This window comes from Oncorhynchus clarkii, chromosome 3 (genome assembly GCF_045791955.1).
Source record: "Oncorhynchus clarkii lewisi isolate Uvic-CL-2024 chromosome 3, UVic_Ocla_1.0, whole genome shotgun sequence".
Taxonomy (NCBI): Eukaryota; Metazoa; Chordata; class Actinopteri; order Salmoniformes; family Salmonidae; genus Oncorhynchus; species Oncorhynchus clarkii.
The window spans coordinates 24,833,531-24,858,181 of record NC_092149.1 but is presented as its reverse complement, the minus strand read 5'-3'; the positions used below and the strand labels follow the sequence as shown (position 1 = coordinate 24,858,181).

Below are 24,651 nucleotides of genomic sequence, written 5' to 3'. Positions count from 1 at the left end.
CACATCACATTCAAGAGGAACGCAAATAGACTCATCTATAATAAACATAGTGCTGCTTGTTCTCCTGAAATGAGCTATTCAGTGACATGCAACAGATCCCCTGTGCTACGTCAAGACATTGCAAAACCAATGCAAAACCCCGTCTGGCTCTTGGCTATAGCTTACCTTCCTTAGCCCTGCAGAGTTACTTTGGCCTCTAATGGCTGCCAGTAGCGCACATCGCTCATTCTCTTCCTCAACAAAGGACGATTTCTTCAAAGTGCTGCTTGCACTTGAGTCCGATATCTAGTCCGACAGGGAAAATAGAAACCAAATCCCTACATTACACCCATTATAATTAGCTGTAGACTTCCACTTAAAAAACAAAACAAACAGTGATCTTTGTGAAGTTAGCGTGACGGTCTCTCTATCTCACCTTTCTGAGCCTCTCCTTCCCATCCCCACACTGGATGGCCGACATCAGAGTGGTGTGTAGCGACGTGTCAATCTGGACCGACTTCATGATCACAGGCTTGAACTTCTTCACCGGCCCAAACAGACTGACCTGCTGGGGCTCTGGGAGGTCATTGCTGGCAGCAGCTGCAGCCAATCGCGGTGGTTCAGGCTTCTTTGCCAGGGCTGGATTACCTTTTGGACCTACTGTCTCTGATCTGCTCTGTGCAGGTGGTTGACCCTGCGAGGGCTTGGAGATGGCAGGTACCTGTTTAGTGGTGGATTGTGGTGCTGGTGGTGGAGGTGTAATCGGTGTCTGCTGTCTGGGACTGGGCCTGTTGGACCCATGCTGCTTATTGTTATTGGCCACTGTATCAGAGTCCAGTGACTTGGAGCTCCCTCCTCCACCTCGCAGGGTAGAACTTCTCCTATAACCACTCCGGTCCACTCCTTGCGTCGACTCACCAGAGACTACCTGTTTCTCTGCTGAGAGGTAGTCAGGGTAACATTTAGCACCGGCGTGATAGGATCCAGACCCAGAGCTGCTCTCCTTCTTCACTGTAGTAGATGTACCAGAGGACCGCTGTGGATTTACATGAAAGGATCGACCCTCTTTCTGATAGCCGTAACTGCCAGGTGGCTTTCTCATGGGGTCAGACAACTCTGCTGTTACTTCTTGGATGTTGTCAGCTTTGGCCATGGTGGGCTTCACAGCGTATTTAGCAATGGCAGAAGCTACGTACTGACTGGATGTTCTCCTGGACGGCTTGAGGAAAGAAAGGTTTCTTTTCTGATCTTGGAGAATACCAGTGTTGAATTTCATAGGCTGCTGCTGCTGCACAGGCGTCTCTGAAACTGGAACTGGGGCCTTGCCCTCTGCGTCCTGTGAGACGTCCTTTGTTACCTCAACATCTTTGCATGTTTCCTTAGGTGTCATCTTGGCTACAGGTTCAGAGGCCTTAGGTGTTGCCTTGGCTGCAGGTGGGTCAGAGGCTACGACCCGTGGGGTGGTTTTAGGGACCTCAGGCTCTGGGCTTGGGGTCTTTGTGAAAGGGACAGGCCCTCTACTAGTGAGGACCGAAGGTGCAGAAGTGTCCTGCTTCTCTGTGGAGCTCCAGAAGGCTTTGGCTTTCCCCAGGAGGGGTGAGACGGAGTCATCTTTGTTGATTCCAGACTCAGAGGAACCGCCAAACTTGTTTCGGGCGATGGGCACTTTGACCATGTTACCCTGATCGTCAATTCTAATGGCACCTGCTCTCAGAGTGGCCGTGGCCTCTGCTGGCTTCTGAGGCTGGGTTGCAACTAATGGCTTGGGAGGAATGATGGTGAATGTCTTCATACCGAATCGAGAGACTGGGCTACAGGTGATATTAATTTGTGACTGTGAGGCAGTGTGGCCTCTATAGGTGGGAACCTCTTCCTCAGGGGACTTGGAATGGCTCTCCGGGACAGCGAGAGAGCTGTTGACAGGTGAGGCTTTCCTCTCAGCTCCCTCAGTGGACTCCCATCTTTGAACTTCTACTTTAGTCTTAGAGACCACTGCTGTATGGTCTTTCCCCGTGGTGCCATTGGCAAGCTTCTTCCCTGGTGATTTGAGGCGCTGCGCGGGCTGTGGTTGAGCAGAGCTGACTTTGCTGGAGCCGTCAGACGTACAGGCGTTGTTGTTTTTGTTCTGTATGCCACCAACACTTGAATGATGATGACTGTGGTTCAGGTCTTTATTGTCTGTTGTTTGAGAGCTACTCATTAGTGTGGCTTGGTGATCCGTCATGCTCGGTGTCTCGTAGTCCTCCAGGACTTCATCTATGGCTGTGACCGGGACCTCCATATCCACCACAGACACAGGGATATCATTGCTCTCAGTGGACATCACGTAGGGGTGCTCTTGCATTGAAACCGCATCTATGTGACTTATATCTAGTGGACATGGACAAATGAAAATACATGTGTTAGCCGGCCTCCTTATTGACTATACAACAAATATTTATTTTGGTCCTGTGCATCAATTGTGGTTTCCAGGATGTCTCCAGTATGTCATTCATGTGCATTTGATGGACAATAAAACATGTTCTCTTTGAATTTGTGTTCTACTGAAAGCTCACTTGCTAGATCAGCATCCAGATCAGCCAGAGTCTGGTTGAGCTGAGCGGTGAGCTCTGAGTCCTCGTCATAGATGTCCTTTGTTTTGCCTGCTTTGTCGTTGTGGCTGATATCACTGCTGTGTCTAAGGGAGGAGGGGGTAATACAAGTTAAGTTTTGAACTGTTCTGCAGGTAGCATAAAAGGAGAACTCAAGTTAACTCAAAAATGTGAAAGTTACATTTAGATGATGGTGGAGCCTGCTGCCTTTGAAATATTTATTCATAGTACTTGTGTTTGAGTTTATATTTCTTTCACACTTAGTTCAAGATGTCCACTGAGCATTCCTCTGTTTTATTCATGTGTTTATTTTCTAAACTAAAAAAGGCATGGGGGTTATATCCCTGCTCTTCTTGGCCAAGCCAAAGAGAACCCTCCTCCTGCATACTAGGTAGAGCCTATTTTCCTGAGAAAAACCCCAGAGCCCTCACTTTAGAGGCCAGCAGATTTAAGTGACGCTGCAGACTCTGGAAGGTAGCCCCTTAGCTTCAACACATGTTGACTGCAGTGACTCAGTCAAAAAGCACTGTTGGCGCAGTAAAACAGGCCTTTAAAAACAAGCCGGTGCAGAAACGTGCGAGACGTGAGATAGCTGACTAAATAGTGAGAGACGCGAGGCAGAACTGAGAACTGGGAGCGAGGAGGGAGTTGATAAATCATAGGGAGGATCTGACTCGTTGGTTGACTGGGCCATCTAAGACTAGGTAACCATCCAATGAGAAAATCAGCTTTAGCTAGGGTCTGCAACTAGTAGTAAGTAGTAAGTGCATACGGGTAGGATAACTAAGAATGAATAATTGAAAAGCAGTGCTAAGTGTGCACCCTGAACATTGCCATGATAACGCAATGAGCAGAGCAGGTGAGTGGCAATACAGTTAGAGTACCTGTGTCTGGAGCCCCACGTGGCACAGCCCTCGTCACTATCACTAGAACAGTCCTTGGTGAGGGGATGGATCATGGGGTGAGAGGAGCCAGAAGAGTCCAGGGAGAGGCTCCCGTCAGGGGAGGTAGGGTGAGTGGTGTCGGAGGCCAAGGGGGAGCTGACCAGGCCAGAGTCCTCAGCCATGCCCTCGGAGGCTGCATAGCCCTGATCCTGGAAGCTGCCACTGCTGCCCATAGATAAAGTCTCCTCTTCCTCTGTGTCTGGGGTCTGGGTTCCTGCCACAGAGAGCTGCCGAGAGTGCAGCCAAGCTGGGGTCCGGGTAGAGGGGTGGTAGACATGATCATCATCAACAACAATCATCAGTATTATTTTCAGTATTATCGACTGACAGAAGAAAGCTGTATAATGAATCAAAATAAGCTAATATAGTTAATGTTATCTGTGGTCTATTGATAAGAACAGTTCACAGCAACAGCATGTGCATGAGAAAGGAGGGATGCAGTGAAGGGGAAGAGTGAGATAAATATTATTATACAATGTTAGCTAGACATACATTCAGAGACACACACACACACACACACACACACTTGTGGCTCAATGAAACCTCTACGCTGATGGGCAGGCTTAAACATACCTTATGATCCTGTACTCAGTATTTGCCATGAACGATATTGACATGTTGCATCATATACCGTAGTTCAATGGTCTCCCACTTGGCTTTGGAGCAAAACATTTAGATTGTATAACGTCTCACTTATCATCAAGCCAAAAGCAGGAGCATTAATGTATATTCCATTTCTTAGGTTTACAGTATTATCCAGCCAGCATGCAGAGCACATCACTGAGAAGTCGTTAGAGAGATGATTTAAAGCCCCCTAACCCCTGAGTGACCTTGGCTCCAGTGTGTGTGTGTGTGTGTGTGTCTGTGTGTGTGTGTGTGTGTGAGAGAGAGAGTGAGAGAGAGAGAGAGAGATAGAGAGATAGAGAGCTGGGCCTGTCAACTTCAGGCAGAGCTGTAATGGTGAAGAGAGCCTGTTCCTGGAGATCCAGTGACTCACACAGTGGTCTTCCCAACCCTTTCCCAGCACTGGCTTAGTCATGCCAGCTGCGACCACAGCCAGCACACACACACTCTCCCTAATCACCAGACACACACTGACTTTACCCAAAACAGCCAAAAACACTCTCGCACACAACCTCAAGCACATGCACAGTATATCCCTATCCAAAACAAAATCTTACACAAACATGAACTCATGCTTGCTCCCATCACATAAACCCAAACCATGCACAAACCAAGTCAAGACACTCTGGCAGTAACTCTCTATCTGTGCCAGTAACACTCTCACCCACATCCAGTCATAGACATCTATCATCTCTCTTTCCACAACATACTAAAACACACTAAGCCACATTACCAGCACACACAAAACAAAATCCCAATCACAAATAATTTCCTCATGGCCTCAATAAACAAGTGGTCTTTAAAGTCTTTAATGTTAAATGAAATGATAAAATATTAATGTTTTCATGCTTGTCCATTTCAAGGAAATCCTTGATGTCAATGATCTGTCATGCTAATTTTGCACTTGTGATGATAAACATGTTTTTAAAGTGCTTTTTTGTACAATATAACACAATTAAAAACCCATATGAATGCTGATATTGACAAAGGCACTTAAAGGAGGGCTGAATATCTGGATAGGCCAATACAGAATAGTTATTTATTTCACTCACTAAAAGCTAAAAACATGTAAACAAGAGTGTCTTCTATATAGCTATCATAACTTCTCACCACTGATATGTTGTCGCAGTGAAGCAGCTTCTCACAAACCCACTAATACTAACCAATGTCCCAGGAGTTCATCTCAAAAAAAGGATGAACCCTCCACATAAAAAGTGTAATTGATTTATTGGTCACTCCTTAATGGAGACAACCAATCAGCATGCAGAGAAAAAACAGCCTGGTTTCTAGATACTAACCATTACAAACACTAAGCAATAATATAGAAATCTATACCACCACCATCAAATCATTGATTTGGAGATATCGTATGACTTTCCTTATACCCTCATTTCAAAATGTCTCCATCAATCACTCCACACTCAATACATGTATGGCTATCTCATCTGCACTTAAAACAGCCTACTGAACACACACATTCCTGTCCCCATCAGCCCTCACACATCAATCTCCTCTTAGTTCTCTACTGTACCAACCACTGTATAACTAGCTGAAATACAAAACGGCTTATAGTTTATATTGTATATACAGACATTTATAAAAACAAGCCACAAACACAAGGAAAAGGAAGCCCCATTCCACAATAGAGGGATTTGAAAGCGTAGAGATGGGAAAGAAAGTCAGTTCAAGGGGCAGTTCTAAGAACAGAATAAGAAGGATGGAAGGAGCAGAGGTCCGGCAGGAAGAGACGAAGGTGTAGAAGAAGCGAGGGAGGAGAGGAAGACAGTGAGAGGACGGCAGGCCAGAGAAGTCTGTCTGTCTGTCTGTTCACCGAGGCTTGGAGAACGGGAAACGGACAGGGGCACAGCAGTAGACTGTGGAGGGGAGAGGCAGAGAGAGGGAAAATAAGACATAAGATAGAACTAGGACAGGGTAGATAAAGGTGTTCTGGAGCCCTGGAGAAAGAAGTTGCCGCTATCGCAGCCTGACAACAGAAACATAAAATCACAGCCCTTTACAGACAGCAGGAGATAAAAAAAACATGGGATGAAAACCTCACAGGTTGATTAACGTTGCGTCTTAAAATGGCACACTATTCCCTATATAGTGCATTAGGCCCTGGTCAAAAGAAGAGCATTATATAGAGAATAGGGTACCATTTGGGATACAAGGAACTTTACTGTCACAACTGACTTTCAGCATTGGGCTCAGCTGGCCTATCAGACTGTCTGTTATAAAGGCGGCCTCATAACTGTTTAACTGACTGCAAAGGAGATGAACCACTTGGAAAGCCAGGATAGAATATCCACATGAGCTGGACTACACATTAACAGCCTTGTCTCAGGATGGTAGGTTGGTGGTTGAAGATATCCCTCTAGTGGTGTGGGGGCTGTGCTTTGGCAAAGTGGGTGGGGTTATATCCTTCCTGTTTGGCCCTTTCCGGGGGTGTCCTCGGATGGGGCCACAGTGTCTCCTGACCCCTCCTGTCTCAGCCTCCAGTATTTATGCTGCAGTAGTTTATGTGTCGGGGGGGGCTAGGGTCAGTTTGTTATATCTGGAGTACTTCTCCTGTCCTATTCGGTGTCCTGTGTGAATTTAAGTGTGCGTTCTCTAATTCTCTCCTTCTCTCTTTCTTTCTCTCTCTCGGAGGACCTGAGCCCTAGGACCATGCCCCAGGACTACCTGACATGATGACTCCTTGCTGTCCCCAGTCCACCTAGCCGTGCTGCTGCTCCAGTTTCAACTGTTCTGCCTTATTATTATTATTCGACCATGCTGGTCATTTATGAACATTTGAACATCTTGGCCATGTTCTGTTATAATCTCCACCCGGCACAGCCAGAAGAGGACTGGCCACCCCACATAGCCTGGTTCCTCTCTAGGTTTCTTCCTAGGTTTTGGCCTTTCTAGGGAGTTTTTCCTAGCCACCGTGCTTCTACACCTGCATTGCTTGCTGTTTGGGGTTTTAGGCTGGGTTAAATAAATTTGATTTGAAAACTGTGACACACACAGAGATTGATTTCAACATGTTAGTCATTTAGCAGAAGCTCTGAACCAGAGCAACTTACAGTACATGGTACTGTTCCCCTCTGGGACTCAAACCCACAACCTTGGCATTGCAAGCACCATGCTCTACCAACTGAGCCACACGGGACATTCAACAACAACTATGAAGTTCAGGGAGGGAAGCAGCACTGAAGAAGGAGAGGAGTTAGAGGAAGACATGAAGGTTGGAAGGAGAGTGGCTGGCTGCCGGAGGGAAAGGCAGCCCAATAGTAGAGGTCAGCTGGGATGAAAGACCTACACTGAGGGGCCTCCTCCATGTGGTTCTCTGGTGAGGCATCGGGGGAGTCTGGGTCTGAGGGAGGGGGAGGGTACGGCGGGGGTGAGGGGATGACTAACTGGGGGAGCTCCCGTACTGGGATTCGCAGAGGTTTGAGTGGCACTGGACGCTCAGCACCTAAAGAAAAGGAAGGATGCAGCAACACTGGGTGTTAGAATGAGGGAAATCAATCGGCTTGAGAAAGTTTCATTCAAAAACAAGTTCTGTATGATCATTCAAATAAAATAAAACAGGAAATACAACTGTTAAAAATAATATTGCCTTTGTTCATCATACTGTGCAGAATGAAATTACTTTTTTTGAAAACATTAAACAATAAACAAAATATACAAGGCAATCAATGAATGGCTACATTAACAAATTACTGAAAGCTGCTTATAATGCTTAATGTATGTGGAGAAATTACAGTAAAGCTACTCGCTTGAAGGAAAGCTTCTCAGTGGCAATTGTGTTGCTTGCTGATCAGAGTCTCTAATCAGAGCCCCTTAAACAGAGCAGAGCAGAGATCACATCAGACTCTATGCCCCAGACTCCAGCTAAGGGAGATATAAATGGAGCTTCACTAAACACTCCAGGCCAGGGCCGGACTACCCCATTTGGGGGCCGTTTTAGAAAAACGGATTCGTTTTTTAGGAAAACAGCTAACTTCCTGCATTTCAACACGTTTTGTAAAGCTATTCTACACATTTTGTCATGAGTCTGAGAATATGTTGCAATTGTAAAGCTAATTTCCTGCAATTCCACACTTTTTGTCCTGGGTCAGAGAAAAATGTTGCTGCTTGATAGCTAATCTCATGCTGTTGTTCACATTTTGCCATGAGGCTGAGAGAAAATGTTGCAGTTTTAACCTTTTCACCCGTGAGTTCCAAATATCTCTAACGGTCGCCCCAGCGTGATTTGTTATGCACCCAACGTTAGAATGCACTGTTCCAAAATATGATTGATGCGCAACAGGACAGTTAACCCACACTGCCTGCTAATTATCTATAGGCTGTTTCAACTTGTCAATTTCAAATTATTTTCTAACAACAGTTTGAGTTGAGGTGTGTTCCGCCGCCTCATTAATTCACATAAAAGTAGCCCATTTCACTGTAGCAGACAATTTATGTTTGAGGCTTTACTGAGCCGGACAAACCTCTCTCTTCGAGTGTTTCCACAGATCAAATATGCAGATATTTGCGCAGTCTTACAAACTTTTTCCCCCTGGCACATTTCCTGGCTGGCGCTCGCATTGCCTTCATTGTTGTTTTCCTTACAAATAATAACTTTGGACATGTGTGCGTTCCTATCAAAGTAAGTGCCTTATTTTCTGTATATCGTGTTGTCTTTTCTACTGCAGCATACAGTATGTATGTATTGAGCATAATGTATTTTACAGTTTTATTCATGTTTTCAAGTATTGGTGACAAGTAATGCATTCAGATTATTGCATAGATTGTAATGGACACCTTTGATGTATGTAAAATACTTTTTTGAAGGTTGTACTGATTATGATGAGCTAATGCTAAGCTATTTGCCAGCTATGTGTGATGCCATGTTTGTTGACATTATACAATGCATTCTGGGTGTCACGTAAACATCTGTCAGACAAAATATGTTATAATGAGGAGAAGGAATGGTTCACAAATCTTTCAAGTAAACTTCTGGAATTGAATGAAGGGAAGTGAATGATCATAGACAACATAACCCCTTCAACATGCATACTGCAAACAGACCAAACTCATCTTGCCTCCTCTTATTATCTTTGGTTGACGCGAAAAAACAAAACAGTGTGGCGCACACACTACGCATCGCCGGATTACATTAGATTTTTAGAAAGCGTTTTACAAAATTTTTTAGATCAATGGTGAGCTCACCCTTGATGTGATAAATTGTAAATAGTTATTTCTAGGGGGTTCCAATTCACATTGTGGTTTCTGTTAGCTAAATATGACACTGCTTGTGTTACGTCAAATCTTTCCTCTTTTAGCACTAGGACTAATGTAGCCTACATTTTCCGGTTTGCATGATTGTGTTATGCTGTCGCTACTTCTGTGAATGTCTGAACATTGCATCCAAAAATAAACTGGTCACATTCAGGACATAACTTTGTAAGGACTGTGTTTGTGTAAAATGTCTCTGTGAAAAAACAGTGTGGCCAGCTCAAACGCTGACTGTTGCATCAATCGTAACATCCAGGTGTTTTCAGAACAGTAGGCCACTTGACAAAACAAGAATCTCCATATCTGGTGTTTTATGTAGAAGTGTATAATCACAATTAGTGAACTATAGATTTTCAGAATATTGCCATCTTGGTTTTCCATATTAAAAGGGAGTCTGCTTTGACTCATATCAGTGATCACATACATAGTATGAGCACACAGCGGCAGTAAACTCAGAAACATTCAGAGAAATCTGACAGAAATACTGATGGCAATGGGGGGATTGGAGCTGAACGGCCTGCCACGGGAGTGTAACTGTGTGTTGGTCCTAAATAGCACCCTGTTACTTATATAGCACCACTACTTTTGACCTGGGCCCATAGGGCTCTTGTCATAAATAGTGCCCTATAAGGGAATAGGGTGCCATTTTGGATAAAACCAGTAACAGGCTGATGTAATGGCAGCCAGTGCTGAGCGATGTGAGCAATATGTCAACGTATGCCTCACGCATTCCTTACTCAGCAGCTGATGGACTGCAAGGAGTAGAGCTGGCCGTGGGAGTGACTGACTCTGTGCCTCAGCCCCTTTAGATGATTGACTGTGTTCCAGGTGTGACAGCTAGCGCCACAAAAATATGTACCTAGCTACGGGACTTAACCGCACACAGCAGATTAAGATGAGAGATTCCCTATTGTCAGCACTGAAGATAGCGTAAGACGTGGGGTAAGAAACACACCCTTCAGATGCTAACAGATGATCTGCAGGCCCTTTAAAAACACACACACACACACACACACACACACACACACACACACACACACACACACACACACACACACACACACACACACACACACACACACACACACACACACACACACACACACACACACACACACACACACACACACACACACACACACACACACACACACAACAATGGGTGGGTGGATTGATTGAAACAGCCCCAATTGAGTGGGTTGAAATCTCAGTTTTTTTTCCAGACAGAAAATGTATTTTAAGATGAGAATCAACGATCGAAAAACCACCTATTAGAAATAGAGCCTGAGCCAAACATTTAAAATTGGGTTGAGGGACTGTTTTTTCACTATGATGTGAGAGAGAAGCAGAGCAGAGCAGAGCAGAGCAGAGCGAGAGCGAGAGCGAGAACAGACGAAAAGAGGACAAGAGAACAGACGAAAAGAGAACAGACGAAAAGAGGAAAAGAGCACAGAGGAGCAGTGTTAGAGAGTAGAGAGATATCTGGGTTGCACTATTCCTGCTAACAGAGCCAATAGAGGTTCTTTCTCTCCACACAGTTGGAGAGGCAGGAAACAACTGCGCTCACATACATTATAGAACATAAACAATGATTATATTTAGCCCACAGGGGGTTAAATAAGGGGAAACATTTAAAATCCCTGTAGTACATCATCCCTAATTGATGCATGTCATCTATTTATTTTACAGACTGTACAACCGATGATGTACAACCCATAAATATACAACTTCAGATCAGAACATAATGATTTGTTTTGTTATGTTTTGGGGAAGTCTAGTTGTTCTGCCTTGTGAGCAATAGATAGGTCTGTCGGTCTGACAGGGTCTTCCCAGCAGAAGTCTATTAGAAAGGTCTGTGGATCTGACAGGGTCTTCCCAGCAGAAGTCTATTAGAAAGGTCTGTGGATCTGACAGGGCCTTCCCAGCAGAAGTCTATTTGTTCTGCATAGTGTCTTGGGAGTAGCAGAGGGGAGGGAGGCACACCCAGGTCTATAAATCAACTCCCCAGAGCTGTCTGCTTTAAGTGCGTCCACTGCACTAAAAACTTCACCCCTCAACCTCTCTCATCCTCTCCAAGCTAAATAAATCTGGTCCACTTCAACTAGTTTCAAGAAAAGACATGGAGGGTAAAGCAATCGATATAACTCTAGTCTTGTGCACTTTGTTCCCTTGTTAGATTAGGTAGGACAGTGATTATTATTATTTAGGCTGGAGAAATGTCATATTCTACAGTACAGTGCATCAATAGGAATAGCGAGCCCAATAGCAATGCTATTTCACCTGGTTTACTGAGGAAAGATTGTACAAAACGTAAGGCATTCAATCAAATCTGCAGCACTGCAATCCCGGCCAACTCCTGTCCTGTGACATATTTTTTTTTAAAGTTTATGCTGCCTTGGGTCCCTACTGGCTAAATTACTGTACAGGTATCATGTCTACCACCAGTGACTCAGTTCAGGTTCAGGGGAACCCATTATAGTGAAAAGTGGAAGCAAAGGGTGTTCTCCAATTGGGTTAAACCATTTGGGTGAGATCATTAAGGAGCCTACCTAGGCCAGGGTTGTTACACTGTTATATGACTGCTATGACAAACATCTTGTGAGTCAGTGCTCAACATGGTGCAAAGCACGTTCTGTCCCTTCATCTACCTCTGAACACTGACTGGAACAGCCTGCGGGTTGACGGGAGAGAACTCAAATCAGCCTCTTTACATTGACTATATGTGTACTGATGATACTGACCCATGGCACTGTGTCTGTTGTTATCTTTCTCGTCTAGTTTCAGGCCAAGAGCAGACTCTCCTCTGGTCTCCTCCGGTGTGGTGCTGCGGGACGAGTCGGGGGTGGGCTTGGCCTTGTCAGTGCTGCTCCTGGGGGCGGAGTCAACCTTTTCAACCTTGCTGGTAGGGGCGACATTGACCATAGTCTTGCTCCTGGGGCCGGTGTCAACCTTGCTGGGGGCGGAGTCTTGGGAGGAGTCAGCCATGGCAGCAATGTTGATGGGGGTGGAATCAGGGCCGGGCTTGGACACATCAGCCCTGCTAGAGGCGGAATCAGAGTCGGCCATTGAGGTGTCAGCGACAGAGGTGCCGGCGGCGACCCCACTACTGCTGCTGCTGTAGACAGACCCATTGCTCAGCTCAGAGCCAGAGTCCTCCTCCGCAGGCAAGCTGGGGGTAGGCGAGCTGGGGGCTGGGGAGGGAGAGGGGGCCATCTGGACAGAGGTGAGAGGTGCTGGGGTGCTAGGAGCTGGGGTGACAGAGGTAGCAGGGGTAGGAGGGGGTGCCGGGGCCTTCCTCTTCCTCAGTGTACTCTCTGAGTCAGGAGCCCCCTGAGAGAGAGCGAGAGAGAGAGAGAGAATGAGTCATGGGCTTAACAACTCCCCCTAGCCGTGACAATATACCCTATAAATAATTTATTCTTGGACATCTTCACTGCTCATTATCATTATTAAAAGGTGCACCGCGCAAAATCGCGCCGCCATTTCCTGGTTGCTAAAATTCTAATAGTTCACCTAATTTCAATTTATGTTACAAAACAGGCAATCATTGTACTATCTAAACCGATGTGAAATATCTTTTCCATAACCAAAAATATTGTATTTCCAGCTGTTTGAAGCTGGTGTACAAAACCCAAAGTAAAAGATGCAAAAACAAAACTTAAGACTGGGAAGCATAGAAATAGAGCACATAGAACAGATCAAATGCTTATTAGACTTGCTTTCAATGAGAATGACACAACTAACATTTCTATGTGAATTTGGTCAGGTCGCCAAAAAGTTACATATTATTGCTGCCTTATACAACAAAACAATGTGTAACTCATTTAATCTCAACATATCCTCTGATCCTTCACTGATCCTTTACAGGAAAAAACATAAATAAAAAACAATGAAAATAAAAACAAATATTTACTACACAACAAACATAAGTGGATAGAAACTAAAGAACAATAAAAACTGAAACACTAAAAAAAGCATCCTAAGGAAAAGGTGTGTTTTAAGATCTCTTTTAAATATGTCCACAGTTTCAGCCCACCTCATGTTCTCTATCAGGCTATTCCAGAGGCTGGTGGCATAGTAACTAAAGGCTACCGCTTCATGCCTCTTGGTCCTAGGCTTTGGGATAATTAAAAGGCCAGTGCCAGAGGACCTGAGGGACCTACTGGGTAGATAACTCAAAAGCATGTCTGACATGTACCGAGGTGCACAATCATGGATTGATTTAAAAACCAATAGAAGAATATTAAAATTAATTCTAAAACTCAGAGGCAGAGACTTTAAAACGGGTGTAATGTGAGCTCTCCGTCTGGTCTTGGGCAGTACCCATGTTGCAGCATTCTGTATGTTTTGCAGTTGACCAGTGACTTTCTTGGCCAGACCAGACAGGAGAGCATTACAGTAGTCAAGCTGCTTGTAACAAAAGTATGGATGAGTCTCTCTGTATCAGCCTGAGATAGAAACGGTCGCACCTTTAGCAATGTTCCTCAGGTGGTAAAAAGCTATTTTGGTCACATTCTTAATGTGTGATTTGAAATTTAGATCAGAATTGAACATGACCCATAGGTTTTTTTATTACCTGGTGTTTTCTTTGTTGCCCGTGAATCTTATTTGACCATAATGTTGTGCGTGACCTAAAGCTTTACATTGATCAAAAAAGGTGTTGTGTGAGTTTGGGCGCATAAGCCACATCTCGAAATAGTTGTGATAGGAGAAAACTGAGGATGGATAAACAACACTGTAGTTACTCCACAATACTATTCTAGTTCACAGGTTGAAAAGAAGGAAGCCATTACAGAATACAAATATTTCATAACATGCATCCTGATTTCACCAAGGCAATAAAGTAATAAATACGTCAGCCACATTGCTTCTGGACACAATGCCCCACTTAACCCGGAAGCCAGCCACACCAATCTGCCTAGAAGGCCAGCATCCCGGAGTCGCCTCTTCACTGTTGATGTTGCGACGGGTGTTTTGAGGATACTATTTAATGAAGCTGCCAGTTGAGGACTTGTGAGGCGTCTGTTTCTCAAACTAGACACTCTAATGTACTTGTCCTCTTGCTCAGTTGTGCACTAGGACCTCCCTCTCCTCTTTCTTTCTGGTTAGGGCCAGTTTGCACTGTTCTGTGACGGGAGTAGTACACAGCGTTGTATGAGATCTTCAGTTTCTTGGCAATTTCTCGCATGGAATAGCCTTAATTTCTCAAAACAAGAATAGACTGACAAGTTTCAGAATAAAGTTCTTTGTTTCTGGCCATTTTGAGCCTGTAATTGAACCCACAAATGTTGATGCTCCAGATACTCACCTAGTCTAAAGAAGGTCCGTTTTATTGCTTCTTTAATCAGGACAACAGTTTTCAGCTGTGCTAACATAATTGCAAAAGGGTTTTTTAATGATAAAATAGCCTTTTAAATTGATAAACCTGGATTAGCTAACACGACGTGCAATTGGAACACAGGAGTGATGGTTGCTGATTGTGGGCCTCTGTACGCCTATGTAGTTATTCCATTAAAAATCAGACGTTTCCAGCTACAATAGTCATTTACAACATTAACAATGTCTACACTGTATTTCTGATCAATATGATGTTTTTTTTTTTAAATTTATTTATTTATTTTTTTGAATTTTACCCCTTTTTCTCCCCAATTTCGTAGTATCCAATTGTTGTAGTAGCTACTATCTTGTCTCATCGCTACAACTCCCGTACGGGCTCGGGAGAGACGAAGGTTGAAAGTAATGCGTCCTCCGATACACAACCCAACCAAGCCGCTGCTTCTTTAACACAGCGCACATCCAACCCGGAAGCCAGCCGCACCAATGCGCCGGAGGAAACACCGTGCACCTGGCCACCTTGGCTAGAGTACACTGCGCCCAGCCCGCCACAGGAGTCGCTGGTGCGCGATGAGACAAGAACACCCCTACCGACCAAGCCCTCCCTAACCCGGGCGACGCTAGGCCAATTGTGCGTCGCCCCACGGACCTCCCGGTCGCGGCCGGTTACGACAGAGCCTGGGCGCAATATGATGTTATTTTAATGGAACAAAAATGGCCTTTTCTTTCAAAAACAAGGACATTTCTAAGTGAACCCAAACTTTCGAACGGTAGTATATATATATATATACATATTTTATTTTTTTGCTAGGTAGTGTTAGCTTGCGCTAGTCGGCTGTACCTGCGCCAAAACGCGGTATTTTTCATCCTATAGCTTGTTCTCCATCTTCTTTTTAAATAGTGAGTCAAAATGTTTTCAGCACTTTTATTTCCATGACTGATAAAAACATTTTCTCATGCTCTCTCTTGTCTCTCTGCAGCAGACATAGTGAACATCAATTCGCAATATCAAATTGCAATACTATAGAATCATGATGTTGTGATAAATTCTGCAACCACAGTGAGAATTGCAATACATATCGTATCGGCACCTACGTAATCGTGATAATAGCGTATCATGAGGTCCCTGGCAATTCCCAGACCTAATTAAAATGGGTCAACACCTCCTTATATCTTCAACAAATTTTCCCCCTGCTACAAACTATCTGTACTACTACTACTGTCATCTGTCTGCATGTCAACTGGTGAGCTGTTTATGAACTCAATGACCCAGGCCTCCAGTACAGAGACCTTAGATATGGAAAGACAGCACACGTTCTATCCTTCCAAATGGCATCCTCTGTGACAGCCCTGGGGCTGCCCATGCTACCTCCATTGTAAAGTAGTCATCCAGAGCCCTTTATCTTCATGGCAGAGACAGACAGCCATTACCCTGGTATTACTATTCACACTCTACCACTGACAGACTGTAACTCCCCATGCTTCCTCATCTTACATGCTCCATTAGATCCACAAAGTTGACCTGACACAACTCACTGTCTCAAAACTATCCAGTAAACGTATGGTCCAATGAGAAATATTCATCACTCTCTAAAGTGTGTGTGCAAATGGTTTATATTGCAGGCGTTATGCTTCCAACATATATATCAGATTTAGACGGGAGCTAAACCATTGCCATGCAGGGTTATTAAATATACTAAGCAAGGAAAGCTTTGGTCTCCATTTGGCCAATCTTATGTACATGTTCCCCAGACTTAAATTGGCTCCTCTAAATCCCAAAGCACACCACTCAGCCACTTTAAACAGTAATCCATAGCTGAGCAACACAATCAATTCCCCTGGTATGTTTACACTCCAGTACAACTGTAGTATGGAGCATTCATAGAGAATGGCCTGATTACAGCCTGTGAGAGGACGCCGTCGCTTCGTTCAGCTGCACTGTATTGTCTTTCACTCTGAAGAGCAGCCAATCAGTCACACACGTGCACCCACATGGTCATGCACACATACATACTCACTCATACTCACACTCTCACTCCATTACAGCTTCAACTTTGCCCCACATGCTATGGTATGCCAGAGACCGACAAGTATGAACGGTTGTGTGATGGTGGAGTTGGTGGAGGTGCATACACAGTTCAGGGAGTTTACGCAACTCAACCTCTGTAAAGAAGTGCAAGGTGGCGGGCAGTAAGTAACACAGCGTTCCAACCACAATGACTCAATCCCAGAGAAACACCACATGCCTTTTCTTAGAATATAAAAATAAAAAGGACATTGACTTACTTCAACCACGTTCAAGGAATAAAAAAATAAAACGTTTTGACAAATCATTTATGGCTTGTTGCTACTTTCATCGCAATTTCGAGCCTGAGGTGATTTTCCATGAGCCATGCCCAAACTGCTGTGCACTCTCTCACCCAGTCAGACTTGCCTACCTACCACTTGCACAACCCATCTCCCAGCTCTACTAACTCTATATCACAGACTGTATCAAATCACATTGACTATACACTGATGTGCTGCCACTCAATGCTGTCATTCAGTCAAATATTTCTATAGCTTTTCTACCCCCTAATCCTGCAGGAATGCTAGCCCACTCCTTAATGGTTGACTTGGTCTATGTCCCAAATGGGACCCATAGTGCACTACATTAGACTAAAGCTCTATGGGCCCTGGTCAAAAGTAGTGCACTATTACGTGAATAGGGGGATGCAGGCTCAGTCCCCTGGCTGCCAAAGCTCCAGCTTTTGAATGACTCAACACAGCACACCACTCCAGAGCTGGCACAGTGAATTTAGAGGCACTTTATGGTCAGACCACACACACACAGAAAAACGGGCACGCTTGCTTACACACACATCTGTAAGTACGTGCACACACATACACCCATTTGAAGGTAAAAGTATATCAGTGCTCATGGCATAAGTCCACTTCAAATAGAGAGCCAATGTACCACTGTAGACAAAGTGTGGACTACTCTGCCAACTGTAGTGAAAATATTCCATTATATCTTTATCAGTGCTGGATATGACTTTGTCTGCTAAAGTTAAGATTACATTCCAACATAAAACCACAACAATGATAGGTTTTTTGTCTTTCTTTTAGGCACAAAACAATTCTTTCAAAAACTTAACTGTGAGACTAAGATTTGGAAATAATAATGATTTAAATGTGAACATAAACACAAAACACAGCTCCAAACAAGACCCATTATCTCCAACAGGAGGAGAGAAGCTCATTAGAGCCAACATAACATGGTGAAAAAACAACATTCCCCACAACATTTCTGTGAGAAGACGCCACCACTACTTCATTAGATTGACACACACACACACACACACACACACACACACACACACACACACACACACACACACACACACACACACACACACACACACACACACACACACACACACACACACACACACACACACACACACACACACAGACAGACAGAGAGAGAGATGGTAGACTACACAGTTCCAGTGGGCTGTTTGTTTTGGCATTAGGGGCCTCTTCCTTTGTTCCTGAGAACGCAACGTTTTCTTCCTTAGGAAAGAGGAAAGGAGCATGACAGAGAGACTCCCAAATGGAACCCTATCCCCTATATCAGTGTTTCCCAACCCTGGTTCTCGAGTACCCCCAACAGAACACTTTTTCATTGTAGCCCTGGACAAACACACTTCATTCAACTCATTGAGGTCTTGATGATTATTTGACAAGTTGAATCCGGAGTGCTTGTCCAGGGTTACAATAAAAAGTGTGTACTGTTGGGGGTACTCGAGAACCAGGGTTGGGAAACACTTCCCTATATAGTGCCCTACTTTTGACCAGGGCTCTGGTCAAAAGTAGTGTACTATATAGGGAATGGGGTGCCATATGGGACACACACTAAATCTGCACTCAAAACTATTAGAGCTGCCCATGCTTCTGTTTGCCACTTATTTTAAATCACACTGTTCCACAGCAGAGCCTGTCCCACTGAAACATTCCCAGTGTTGCCTAATACATACACTAGCAAGTTTGCATGAAGTGAAACAACACAACCTAAAATAAACTGCACGGCCTTAAGTGATAGAAAATAATTTACAAAGTAAATAGAGGTTGTCAGCAGATAGGCTGAAAAACCAAGGTAGGCCCCTAGAATAGTCCAATTCAGAGAGGCGTTGAGTAAGTTAAGGCTTCCACACCAACCATTCTCACTCTAACTCAAAGTGTTCTGCAGCCACATGGTTTACTTGTGTAGCAATCATGTAGGCCTAACTGAGGGATTGCAAACATATGACTCAGATCACAAGCTTCCTCTTAAAGGAATCATGTGTGACCTTCAAAAAGTGTGACCTTATACAGAATGTGGAACATTTTAAAACACTACTGATTAAAACCTTCATGGAGGATTCCCCACAAATTCAATAAAAATAAATAAAAGGACCACAACTATTACTGAGAATGGTACCATCAGCCCAATGTAGAAATATCCAAACCTTGCAAATTTGTAAACAGACAACTTGTATCTTGCTAAAACAGATTAAAACGGTAGGCTACATTAAAGTGGATTAAAATCGCTGCAGTACAAAAGCCAATGACGGATTGCTATGAAAGACTAAACCGCTCTTGGTTCAAATTATGACATCTCCCTAAGGAATGGTTTATGCAGGTAATGCTAGCCATCTCAATCAATCACACTTAGCCTGTGCTGCCAGCTATCCCCCTGATGGGATGGAGTCTGAGGTTACGTCCCAAATGGTACCCTATTCCTTATATAGTGCACTACTTTTGACCAGGACCAATAGGGATACTGCCTCAGGCTGTACTGCTCAGGGGCTGCTTGGCAGGTCCACCCTGAAAGCAGAGCCAGGAGTCGATACATCAACATCACTAAGAGCCATGCTGCAGAGAAAAACAGAGTATATTCAGTAGGCTCCATGACATTTGTACCGTTGATTTAAATACTTGAGAACAGATCAGGTCAACTACCGAGATTCATAGAAGAATAACACTCCTTAGAGTAGGATTGGAAAGTTCTGGTGACTTTCCCAAGATTCCCAGGTTTCCTAGAAATCCTGGTTGGAAGATTCCCACCATCAGGAGAAAAAAAGGAGCAAGGAATCTGGAATTCTCCAACTAGGATTTCTGGGAAAACCTGGCTATTTTGGAAAGTTACTGGAATTTTGCAACTCTACCCTGGAGTGAGCAGATTGAAGCCCCCAAAAAGGGAACCATATATGTCTATTAGAAATGTGTTGAGCGTGTACTGACTATATTGATCATGTACAACACTGTGTTCCTACAGTAGGCTCCAAGTCTCTTAGACCAATCACTATTCTAACCTAACCCCCTTCCCTTTCAGTGGTCTTCTGAGTTTTTTTTGTTGCCCGCTTTGAGGACAATACAGTGCCACTGACACGGCCCGCAACCAAAACATGCGGACTCTCCATCACTGCAGCCGACGTGAGTAAAACATTTAAACGTGTTAACCCTCGCAAGGCTGCAGGCCCAGGCGGCATCCCCAGCCGCGCCCTCAGAGCATGCGCAGACCAGCTGGCTGGTGTGTTTACGGACATATTCAATCAATCCTTATCCCAGTCTGCTGTTCCCACATGCTTCAAGAGGGCCACCATTGTTCCTGTTCCCAAGAAAGCTAAGGTAACTGAGCTAAACGACTACTGCCCCGTAGCACTCACTTCCGTCATCGTGCTTTGAGAGACTAGTCAAGGACCATATCACCTCCACCCTACCTGACACCCTAGACCCACTCCAATTTGCTTACCGCCCAAATAGATCCACAGACGATGCAATCTCAACCACACTGCCCTAACCCATCTGGACAAGAGGAATACCTATGTGAGAATGCTGTTCATCGACTACAGCTCAGCATTTAACACCATAGTACCCTCCAAACTTGTCATCAAGCTCGAGACCCTGGGTCTCGACCCCGCCCTGTGCAACTGGGTACTGGACTTCCTGACGGGCCGCCCCCGGGTGGTGAGGGTAGGTAACAACATCTCCACCCCGCTGATCTTCAACACTGGGGCCCCACAAGGGTGCGTTCTGAGCCCTCTCCTGTACTCCATGTTCACCCAGGACTGCGTGGCCATGCACGCCTCCAACTCAATCATCAAGTTTGCGGACGACACTACAGTGGTAGGCTTGATTACCAACAACGACGAGACGGCCTACAGGGAGGAGGTGAGGGCCCTCGGAGTGTGGTGTCAGGAAAATAACCTCACACTCAACGTCAACAAAACAAAGGAGATGATTGTGGACTTCAGGAAACAGCAGAGGGAGCACCCCCCTATCCACATCGATGGGACAGTAGTGGAGAGGGTAGTAAGTTAAGTTCCTCGGCGTACACATCACAGACAAACTGAATTGGTCCACCCACACAGACAGCATCGTGAAGAAGGCACAGCAGTGACTCTTCAACCTCAGGAGGCTGAAGAAATTCAGCTTGTCACCAAAAGCACTCACAAACTTCTACAGATGCACAATCGAGAGCATCCTGTCGGGCTGTATCACCGCATGGTACGGCAACTGCTCCGCCCACAACCGTAAGGCTCTCCAGAGGGTAGTGAGGTCTGCACAACGCATCACCGGGGGGGGGGGGGCAAACTACCTGCCCTCCAAGACACCTACACCACCCAATGTCACAGGAAGGCCATAAAGATCATCAAGGACAACAACCACCCGAGCCACTACCTGTTCACCCCGCTATCATCCAGAAGGCGAGGTCAGTACAGGTGCATCAGAGCAGGGACTGAGAGACTGAAAAACAGCTTCTATCTCAAGGCCATCAGACTGTTAACAGCCACCACTAACATTGAGTGGCTGCTGCCAACACACTGACTCAACTCCAGCCACTTTAATAATGGGAATTGATGGGAATTGATGTAAAATATATCACTAGTCACTTTAAACAATGCTACTTAATATAATGTTTACATACCCTACATTATTCATCTCATATGTATATACTGTACGCTATATCATCTACTGCATCTTTATGTAATACATGTATCACTACCACTTTAAACTATGCCACTTTGTTTACATACCCTACATTACTCATCTCAAATGTATATACTGTACTCGATACCATCTACTGCATCTTGCCTATGCTGTTCTGTACCATCACTCATTCATATCTTTATGTACATATTCTTTATCCCTTTACACTTGTGTGTATAAGGTAGTAGTTTTGTCATTGTTAGGTTAGATTACTCGTTGGTTATTACTGCATTGTCGGAACTAGAAGCACAAGCATTTCGCTACACTCGCATTAACATCTGCTAACCATGTGTATGTGACAAATAAATGTGATTTGATTTTTTGAGTTCATTAATGCCATCTCATCCAAGAGATAGTTGTTGACATTATTCCATTTTTTTTACAGAAAACTTTTGTCTCATTTGTTGAACCCTCAACCTCACCTGTGCTCTGACTATGTACAGTAACATTGGCATAAAGAGCCTGTCAAGCTGATTTCATGCCTGTCTGCCTCTGGAAACACGACACCCCACTTATACATATTTGATATTGTGCCACCAAAACACACCTTATCCACTGCTGCATTATTACTGCAATCTCAGAACCAAAACCAGCGTTTATGTTAACAGTCTGTCTGTCACTAGAGACTACTGTTGCATAAGCCTGAGTCTGATGTTACCTTTCCAGCATGCCAAACAGGCTTACACAAGTGTGCCTGCCTGCCTGCCTGTGTAAAACCTATTACCAAACCCTGAAGCGGACAGCTCAGGATGACAGGCTAGGCCATGTCACAGAAGGCATTCTAAACATGACCTCTTACATGCTGACCACAGCGCTCGTGCCACATGTGCAAGCGCTGCAATCATTGCAGCCACAATGTTCACGCGTGTCAATGGGCGTCTGCGTAGCCAGGCGCTAAAATAATAAAACTTGGTTCTATTTGTGACGTGTGATGTGCTGCAAGTCCCGCCTCTCCCATCTCATTGGTTTTTAGGAGCATATGTGTGGGTGATTGAACATGGGTGATTGAAATATGAACTGAGGTTCACACTCCAGTGCAGTTGGTGGTGGTAATGCACATTAAAGTTGGTTGTCAACCGCCATATAAAGTCCAAAAAAGAAGAGGAAGCCTGAAGGAGGAGAGATTACTGGAAACACACTTTTACCCCTTTATCTGTGGATTAATTGTCAGAGTAGAGGACCTTGTGCATTTCAGGTAAAATAACAACCTAATGTTTATATCCCAGGACAAATTAGCTAGCAACAGCAAGCTAGCTAGCTAAATTGACATCAATGTTTAATGCTTTTCAACATGTCCCCAAATTAATATAGTTGGTTCAGAGTTTTTGATATTTCAACCTGCGTGTCCTGATCTAGTGTGGGTGGACAAAATCAACATGCGCGCAACGTCGCACACGTGCATGTGCCGTATCGTCAACATGTTGCCTACTCCTGTCCAAAACATAATGTCAGCTAATTGCCTAATAAAGGCTTTAAACACTCCTTCAGCACAACATGTTAGATGTATACAGTACCAAATTGCACCATATTCCCTTTGAAGTGCACTATAAAGGGAATAGGGTGCAATTTGGGATGTACACATTTTTTTTGTCTTGACCCCAGATAAACCCAGTTGGCTATTTGATTGAATAAGGCCTTGAGCTTGACTATTGATTGTAAATTGATACTGTACTGAGATCAATAGAGGGTTATAACTAGTGATGGGAGGGGGGGTTGATACAGTTACCAATCGGATGTTGTTTTTGACAATATTGCAATATTATTTTTGTGCTAGTTGGATGTACCTGCACCAAATCTCCAGTATTTTCTCCATACCTTGTTCTCCATCTTCTTTTAAATTGGAAGCCAATTTGTTTTCAGCTCCTTTATTTCCATGACTGATCAACACTTGTTTTCTCATGTCTCTCTCTTGTCCCTCTGCAGCAGACATATGGTGAGAAATATGTTTGGAACAATGATTTGATCTAAAATCACAGTATTGAATTGCAATACATATACAATCGTTAGAGTCGCAATGCATATTGCATCGGCACTTAAGCATCGTGATAATATCGTATCGTGAGGTCTCTGGTAATTCCGAGCTTAACATTCTTAGAAAAAAGGTTGGTTTCAGGGAGAACCCTTTTTGGTTCCATGAGAATTTGAAACCAAAAGGATTCTACCTGGTACCAAAAAGGGTTCTTCAGAAGGTTATCCTATGGATACAGCCAAATAACACTTTTAGGTTCTACATAGCACCTTTTGCTATATAGAGTGTAGTCATACCGCAGGGGAACAGATTGTCATCACTACAACACTAGCCATCCTACCAGTAGCTCAGGCTCATGGAAAGGAGACCTAAGAGCAGCCATCCCGTCCCTCAGGCACTCTGTCCTCATCTGATCTCTCTGTCCTTGTCTAACCCTCACAAAAGGGTACATCGGGCCCATGTGCCTCAACATGCAGCCAGCCATCTTCCAAACACAACGCTTTGTCTCATCCGTGCTAGCGAGTCACGGCACAGCTAGTGTTGCTTATCTCTGGGTGAACGGACTGATAAAGACGTCATCAGTGTGGTGTTTCTGAACAGTGTCTAATACCCTTTTCAGACATATGGAATGTGGCGCCTTGAAAGCGCCTCGGCTACAGCATGTTTGTTTGTCTGCAACGGTACGCTATGGCTTTTTAAATGCCGACACGAAAACCTTCTCGAGATAGCTTCAATGCACCACTGAACAGGCATTTTACTTGTCAATCAAATAATCTCGAGCTGCCTGCATGCAACCTGGCTGCCTGCGTGCAGACCACTCTACCCTAAAAAAGTATGTTAAAGTTCATTAAATACCATGATTTACCAAGACATTTAGTCAAAAGAAAACACATCTAGCTACCCTACCATAAAAGACCGCATAAAAACAACA

General features: G+C 44.4%; 1 protein-coding gene across 3 annotated transcripts in view; it reads right to left on the bottom strand.

Annotated features, from left to right (window-relative positions):
* LOC139391648 (protein cordon-bleu-like) overlaps positions 1 to 24,651 on the bottom strand; it is a 69,679-nt gene that overhangs the window by 2,965 nt on the left and 42,063 nt on the right. For all 3 annotated transcript variants that reach the window (XM_071139043.1, XM_071139053.1, XM_071139062.1), the window contains 6 exons: positions 12,145 to 12,733; positions 7,443 to 7,598; positions 3,455 to 3,761; positions 2,535 to 2,656; positions 416 to 2,349; positions 166 to 285 (listed from right to left, as the gene is read on the bottom strand). In XM_071139043.1, the coding sequence (XP_070995144.1) occupies positions 166 to 285; positions 416 to 2,349; positions 2,535 to 2,656; positions 3,455 to 3,761; positions 7,443 to 7,598; positions 12,145 to 12,733 (3,228 nt within the window). The remainder of the gene's footprint in view (positions 1 to 165; positions 286 to 415; positions 2,350 to 2,534; positions 2,657 to 3,454; positions 3,762 to 7,442; positions 7,599 to 12,144; positions 12,734 to 24,651) is intronic.